The sequence below is a fragment of the Penaeus monodon genome, chromosome 37 (genome assembly GCF_015228065.2).
Source record: "Penaeus monodon isolate SGIC_2016 chromosome 37, NSTDA_Pmon_1, whole genome shotgun sequence".
In the NCBI taxonomy this organism is placed as follows: domain Eukaryota; kingdom Metazoa; phylum Arthropoda; class Malacostraca; order Decapoda; family Penaeidae; genus Penaeus; species Penaeus monodon.
The window spans coordinates 16,884,056-16,891,555 of NC_051422.1; the positions used below are offsets into that span (position 1 = coordinate 16,884,056).

The window sequence follows — 7,500 nt, forward strand, 5'->3', positions numbered from 1 at the left end:
CCACATTTGCATCTCGTTATAAGTTTTTTTTCCAAGAGACGGCAGCCAAAATCAGCCAAGTTTGAGGTCTTTAAACTTATCAAACTGAAAGACATGACTCTGGCAACAACGTCGATAAGACACTAAAATAACAAGGACAAATAAGAACACAAGAATACGGTGGTAAAATCACAACGACAGCTAACAAATACATCAGCAAGAAGCTACAACGAAAACAACAGCGTGGCACCAAAATACCAAGATACCAGCAATAAGAAGACATTAAAGCAACAGCGGCAAAGAGAACACCAAAACAAAAAACGAACGACAACTTAAAACGACAAGTTCAAACGACAACTGAAAACGACAATTTAAAACTACTTAAAACGACAATTTAAAACGACAACTAAAAACGACAACTTCAAACAACAACTTCAAACGACAACCTCAAACGACACCAACACGACACCCAGACAGCAAGACAGCGACACAAAGGCATCGCCAGCATCACCGCTATCGACTTGTAAGTGTGTTAAGTTGGGCCAAGTTCATTATAGCTTGTGAAAGGCGTCGCCCTCAACTTGCCAGCGACAACAGGGGCCGGGAGATTAATCAGAGTGTGAGAAACCCCAGTGGAATAAAGATAAAAAAAAGAATAAAGCAGGGGAGTAGGAGGGAAAGAGAGAGAGGGGGGGGAGGAGGAGGAAGTGGGGAGAGAGGAGAGGAAGAGAAAAAAAAAGAAGGAGGAGGAGGAGGAGGAGGGAAGATAAATGGCAAGGGAGAGAGACAGAGGTTTGAGAATGACCATCGATCCACGAATTGTCAAAAAAACAAAGAGGGAGGGAGGGAGGGAGGGAGGGAGAGGAAGAGGAGGAGAAAGGAGGTTGAAGGATGGATAGGGGGAGAGGGAGGGGGGGTCCTGCCAGTTGCTCCTACTGTGCGCTCCGTCTTCTTCTTCTTCCTTTATTTCTCTATTAGTCATTCTCTCTCTCTATCTATCTATCTATCTATCTATTTATCTATCAATCTATCTATTTATATTTCTCTATATCTATCTATCAATCTCCCTCTCTATATCTCCCTCCCTCCCTCTCTTTCCTACTCTCTCTCTCTCTCTCTCTCTCTCTCTCTCTCTCTCTCTCTCTCTCTCTCTCTCTCTCTCTCTCTCTCTCTCTCTCTCTCTCTCTCTCCGACTAAATCTGAGATGAAGCCAAAGACGAAGATCGTACGATGGACAAGAGAAGGATGATGAATCGTGCGAAGAGGACCAAGAACAACAAGGGAAAGCGATGGATTCCGCTGATGAATATAAAACAGAAGGAACACGTATGATGGAAGAGGAACTGGAGGGAGGGAGAGAGAGGGGGAGAGAGAGAGGAAGAAGGAGGGAGAGGGAGAGGGAGAGTAAGAGGGAGAGACAGAGAGAGACAGAGAGAGAGAGAGAGAGAGAGAGAGAGAGAGAGAGAGAGAGAGAGAGAGGGGGGGGGGGGGAAGGAGGAAGAGTAACAGGGAGAAGATGGTGAGTAAAAGAAAAAAGTAAGAGGGGAAAAGAAAGTGTTGCAAGAAAGAAAAAAAAGAGAATGAATAAACGAGGCAAAAAGAAGGAGATGAAGGAGAAATGAGTGAAAATAAGTTAAATAAAATAAAAAAAAAATAAGATAAAAGACAATGAAAAACGAAAAAAAAATTCGAAGGCAAACTAAAGAGAATGAAGGAAGAAAGAAGAGCAAAAGAAAGGAAAAAAAAGATAAAATAAAATAAACAAGAAGAAGAGGGGGGAAAAAAAGAAAAGAAAAGGATAACTAAAGCATTAGAATAGAAGAAATATGAGAAAGATGGGGGAAAGAGAGAACAAAAGAAGGAAAGAAGAGGACAGAAAAAAGAGAGTGCAATTTGAGATAAAAGGAAACAGAAAAAGAGAGAGTAAAAAGAGAATGAGAGGAGACAGAGAAGAATAATGAAAAAAGGAAAGAGAAATAGAAGAGAAAGTAACAAAACCAGAGAAGAGATAATCAAATGACTTTTTAAAAAACGGGAAGAAACAGAGAGATGAGAGAGAGAAAGAGAGAGAGAGAGAGAGACAGAGAGAAAAAAAAATCAGAAAGGTAAAACAGAAAGAGAGCATAAAATGACGTAAAAAAAAGTCGAGAAACAGAGAGAAGAGAGAGAAGAGAGAGAGAGAGAGAGAGAGAGAGAGAGAGAGAGAGAGAGAACGTAGAGAAGAGAGAATAAAAGCGAGAAGGAGAGGAATGAACGAGGAGATGGAGAAGTGTCGTCATTACTGTCTTGCTGAGTGACGTAAAAGTCTCCACTGACGGATGAGATACGGTGTGTCTCTCCCCCTCCCTTCCCTTCCTCCCTTTATCGTTGCTCTTGCTTCTTCTCTACGTGTCTCTCTTCCTCTCTTCGTATTTTGCGTTTTGTCTCGTCCTCTGTTATCTCTTTTTCTGTCTCTTTTTATTTATTTTTTTTTATCTCTCTCCTACTTTCTTCTGTCTCTTTTCTTCATTTCTTCTGAGTCTTTGTTTTTCTTCTTCTGTTTCTCTACCGCTCCCTTCCCTTCCTCCCTTTATCGTTGGTCTTGCTTCTTCTCTACGTGTCTCTCTTCCTCTCTTCGTATTTTGCGTTTTGTCTCTTCTTCTGTCTCTTTCTTTCTATTTTTTATCTCTTCTTCTGCCTCTTTTTTTCTTATCTCTCTTACTTTCTTCTGTCTCTTTTCTTCATTTCTTCTGTGTCTTTGTTTTTCTTCTTCTGTTTCTCTTATTCTCCTTTTGGTTCTTTTCGTGTCTTTTTTGGTCTCTTTTGCTCTACTCTTTCGTCCTTTTTATTCTTCCTTTCTTTTGTTTCTTTTCCCCTCCTCTCATGTCTCTCTTCCTCTCTTACTTTGTCTCTCTTCCTCTCTTCTTCCGCCCCCATCTTTTTCTCTTCTGTCTCTCTAACTTTCTTCTTATGTTTCTATCCTTCTCTCTTCCGTATCTCTAACTTTCTTCTGTCTATCTCTTCTGTTTCTTCCTCTCATCTTCTCTCTATTACTTTCTTTCTCTGTCCATTTTCTTATCGGCTATTTTCTTGTCACTTTCTTGCTCACTTTTCTTCTTTTGTCTTTCTTTCATCTTTCTTCCTCTCCCTCTCTTCCTCTCTTTTTATATCTCCTTTTCTCTCTTGAAATTTTCGTTGATTGCTTTATTCTGTTCATTCTTGTTTCCTCTTTATTTCGTTTTCCTTTTTCTTTCTCCCTATCCGTCTTTCTCTTTGTTTCTCTCTATATAATTTTTTTTCTCTCTCTTGTTCTATTTCTTTGTTCTTATTGTCTCACTTCTTCCTTGTCGTCTCTCTCTCTCTCTCTCTCTCTCTCTCTCTCTCTCTCTCTCTCTCTCTCTCTCTCTCTCTCTCTCCTCTCTCTCTCTCTCTCTCCTCTCTCTCTCTCTCTCTCTCTCTCTCTCTCTCTCTCTATCTCTCTCTCATTCGCTCTTTCAAGAAAATATTCACACTCTGAATCACACGCAATTACATGGCTTCATGACTCGGCAAATTCAGCCACTGATATCATTATTATATACATTTTTTTTTTTCTTTCTCTTTTTTTCTCTTTTTTCTTTCTTTCTTTTTTTCACCCGGAAGGTTTAAGTTGTGAGGCAAGTTTTTGTTCTCTAAAAATCAATGCCTTGATCTTTGTTTTGTATTTGAGTCGCGTCATCTTGGCTCACACAATGGGATCGCGAAGGAAAAAAAGAGGTTGACACTGTATGTCATTTTCGAGGGAAAAAAAATTAGTTTTTATAGGTGTCTGTATATATATATATATATATATATATATATATATATATATATATATATATATATATATATATATACTAATATATATATATATATATATATATATATATATATATATATATATATATATATATATATATATATACATATATACACGAATGTAAGTACGAATATAAATAAACCTGATTTTGAATATGCACATGATCTGATCTATATATATTTGCACACACAGACACACAGACACAGACACACACACACGCACACACACATACACACACACATACACACACACACACACACACATACGCACACACACATACACACACACACACACACACACACACACACACACACACATACATATATATATATATATATATATATATATATATATATATATATATATATATATATATATACTGCACTAGACATCTAAACAGATATACAGAGATAAGTAAAGAGACGAGTAGACAGACAGAGAGAAAATAATTCATATTCCAATCCATCAAAGGACCCATCCCTTTTCCTTCTCCCCCCCTCCCCCCCCTCCCCCCATTTCCCCTTAGACTTCAGCCTCACTTTGTCAGTATAAAAGGAAATTGCTATTCCGTTTGACGAAGCTCTTGTCAACTAATCTGTCTATCCCCTGTTTTGGTTCTAATTTATGAGATATAAAGCGTGACTGCGGTTAAGGGTCTAATTACAACCCAAAACCTAACCATTTCTGCATTATGAGAGATCAGTAATGGTATACAATTTGGACAGGTGATCGTGGAATTGTGGCCGCAAACTGGAGTACCCGGGTATTCATCTGGGTACTTTATGTCGCTACAACACGCAGGTACCACTAGGAAACATCCTCTCTTCTCTCTGTCTTTCTCCTTCCTCTTCTCTACTTTATCCATTCTCTCTCCCTCCTCTTTTTCTCTTTGTGTCTTGTCTCCTTCTCTTTCTCTTTCTCCTTGTATCTCCCTTCTTTTTCCCTTAATGTAATATCTTTTTAGTCCTCTCTCTTTTTCTCCATCTCTTCCTTCCTTCTTCTCCCCTTTTCTCTCGCTTTCCCTCTCCCTCTCCCTCTCCCTCTCCCTCTCCCTCTCCCTCTCCCTCTCCCCCTTCCTCTCCCTCTCCCTCTCCTTCTCTCTCTCCCTCTCCCCCACCCTCCCTCTATCCCTCCCTTCCCTCCATCACTAACAAACCCCTTCCCCCTTCCCCCTTCCCCCCAACCCCACCCCTTTCATGTCAACCGTCACTCAACTAGAATCCTTATAACTTTACTTTATTGGTTGTAACGTGAATGAGTTATCACTTAAGTGGAGAAGATGACGGTATTCAGTTACCACCGCTTGAGGGGAGAGATTCCGTTGTATGAGTTTCAAAGAAACTTATTTATGGCTTTTGGTAACAGTAAAAATGCTGACGAGGATAAGGATGATATCTATGATAATACTGTTAATGACAATGATGATGATGATGATAAAGATGATAAAGGTGATGGTGATTATGATGGAGATAGTAATGATCGTGATGATACGTAAACCGTAGACAAAGGAAAGACAAACAGACAAACAAAACGACAGACAAGCATGCCCACAAAGCAGACAGAGAAAGGGCAACGAAAGACCTAAACAAACACGCAAAGAAAAAGCACAGAATGTCTCTCTATTTCCTCTCTGATTCCGATGACGCCCACGACGATTGGTGCCTTCGTGGGCGTGTCAGGAGGACAATACAATGCTAGCAGATTGGAGGGCGGGGGGATGGGGGATGGTGGGTGAAGGGTGTTAAGGAAGAGGGGAGGGGGAGGGGGCGAAGGGAGTAGGGAGGCGGGGAAGAAGGAGAATGGGAGAGGGGGAGGGCAAGAGGCGAATGGGGGAGGGGGAGGGGAGAAGGGGAAAGGGAAGGGGTGGAGGGAGGAGGAGGAGGGGGTGTAAGGGGTAAGGAGTACGAGGCAAAGGGTGAAAGGTCAAAAGGGAAGGGGTAGGGGGAGGGAGAGGGGTGAGGGGGCGAGCAGTATAGGGTGAGGGAGGAGGATAGTGGAGCGAAGGGTATAAGGAGAAGGGAGGGAGATGGTGAGCTGAATGGGTAGGGGAGAGGGAGATGGTTTAAGGATTAAGGGAAAAAGGAGAGGAGTTAGAAGCGACGAAGAGGGAAATGGGGGAAAGGGCAATGGAGTAAAATAGTGGAACGGAAAGGAGAGAGAATGCTACAGAACTGAAGAGACGGGAGAAGGGAAGGGAAGGGGTACCTATGATTGCACATCTCAACATGGGCAAAATTGCAGAGTACGCAAGGATCCTACATCCCGTGTTGTGTGTCTTCCGTTACCCTTGGTTGTTTAATTATGGGAAATGTAATGGACTTATGGAACACGGGCTGAACGCAGACAGGAGAGGAAGTAACAAAATGAATGAGATCGGGAATGAAACAAGAAGATAAATAGGTTCATGGATGATAAATAGGTAGATAGATAGATATAAAGAAAGAGGTAGGTTGGAAGTTATAGAGGTAGATAGACTGATAGATAGATAGATAGGTAGGTAGGTAGGTAGGTAGGTAGGTCCGTAGATAGGTTGATAGATAGATAGATAGATAGATAGGTAAGCAGGTAGGTAGACACATAGATAATGTGAAGAAAAGAGACAAAGGGGGAGAAAGGAAAGACATGATACAGAAAGTGATAAATCAAAGAAAACAAACAAACCAAAAGAAAGGGAGAGAAAGAAAGAGAGAGAGAGAGAGAGAGAGAGAGAGAGAGAGAGAGAGAGAGAGAGAGAGAGAGAGAGAGAAGAGAGAGAGAGAGAGAGAGAGAGAGAGAGAGAGAGAGAAGAGAGAATAGAGAGAGGAGAGGAGAGAGAAGCAGAGAAGAGAGAAGAGAGAGACGGAATGAGCAGAGACGATGAGAGGAGAGAGAGAGAACAAGAAGAGAAAGCAGAAACAGTAACTGGGAAGCAAGCAGGCTGCCTCCCAGATGGCGCGAAATCCCAGAGCCCAGTCTTGCGCCTCGCTTTCTCGCCTCACGGAGTGGTTTGGGAAGAGAGGGAGAGGAGGAGAGAGAGAGGGGGAGAGAGAGGGAGAGAGAGAGGGAGAGGAGGAGAGAGGGAGTGGGGAAGAGAGGAGGTGAATGGGGGAGAGAGATGAATGGATGGACGGAAAGAGAGGGAAGAAGGGATGGGGGAGCGAAGGAAGGAGAAAGAGAGAGAGAGAGAGAGAGAGCGAGAGAGAGAGAGAGAGAGAGAGACGAGAGAGAGAGAGAGAGATGAGAGAGAGGAGAGAGAGAGAGAGAGAATAGAGAGAATGAAGAGAGTGAAAGTGAGAGAGACGAGAGAGAGGAGGAGAGAGAGAGGGAGAACGAGAGAGAGAGAGAGAGAGAGAGAGAGAACGAGAGAGAGAGAGCGAGAAACATGGTAACTCCGGGGTTCATTAAGGCAATTTTTGCTGACTTCCGGCAGGCAGGAGACGGAAATAATTTTAATGGGTTAATCATTATAATCTTGTCTACTATGAGGTTCGTTTTTCCGTGGACATCTGAAAGGGGTTTCGCTGTATTAAAAAAAAAAAAAAAAAGTTTGATATCCTTTCGTTTGTATATGTGTGTGTGTGTATTTGTGAATGTGTATGTGTGTGTATTTGTGAATGTGTGTGTTTGTGTATGTATTATCATTATTTGCTGGCATTTCTCCTGCTTTCATTCCTATTGCATTACTAAATCTGAATCATAACTCGACGCAATCTTCAGCTTCCATT

At 41.7% G+C, this 7,500-nt stretch overlaps 1 protein-coding gene across 1 annotated transcript in view; it reads right to left on the minus strand.

Annotated features, from left to right (window-relative positions):
- Positions 1–7,488: 7,488 nt before the first annotated feature.
- The window catches only part of LOC119596227 (pollen-specific leucine-rich repeat extensin-like protein 1), a 7,597-nt gene continuing 7,585 nt past the window's right edge, over positions 7,489–7,500 (minus strand). The window contains exon 4 of the mRNA XM_037945397.1: positions 7,489–7,500. This exon is cut by the window's right edge and continues 20 nt beyond it. Within this exon, the coding sequence (XP_037801325.1) occupies positions 7,489–7,500 (12 nt within the window).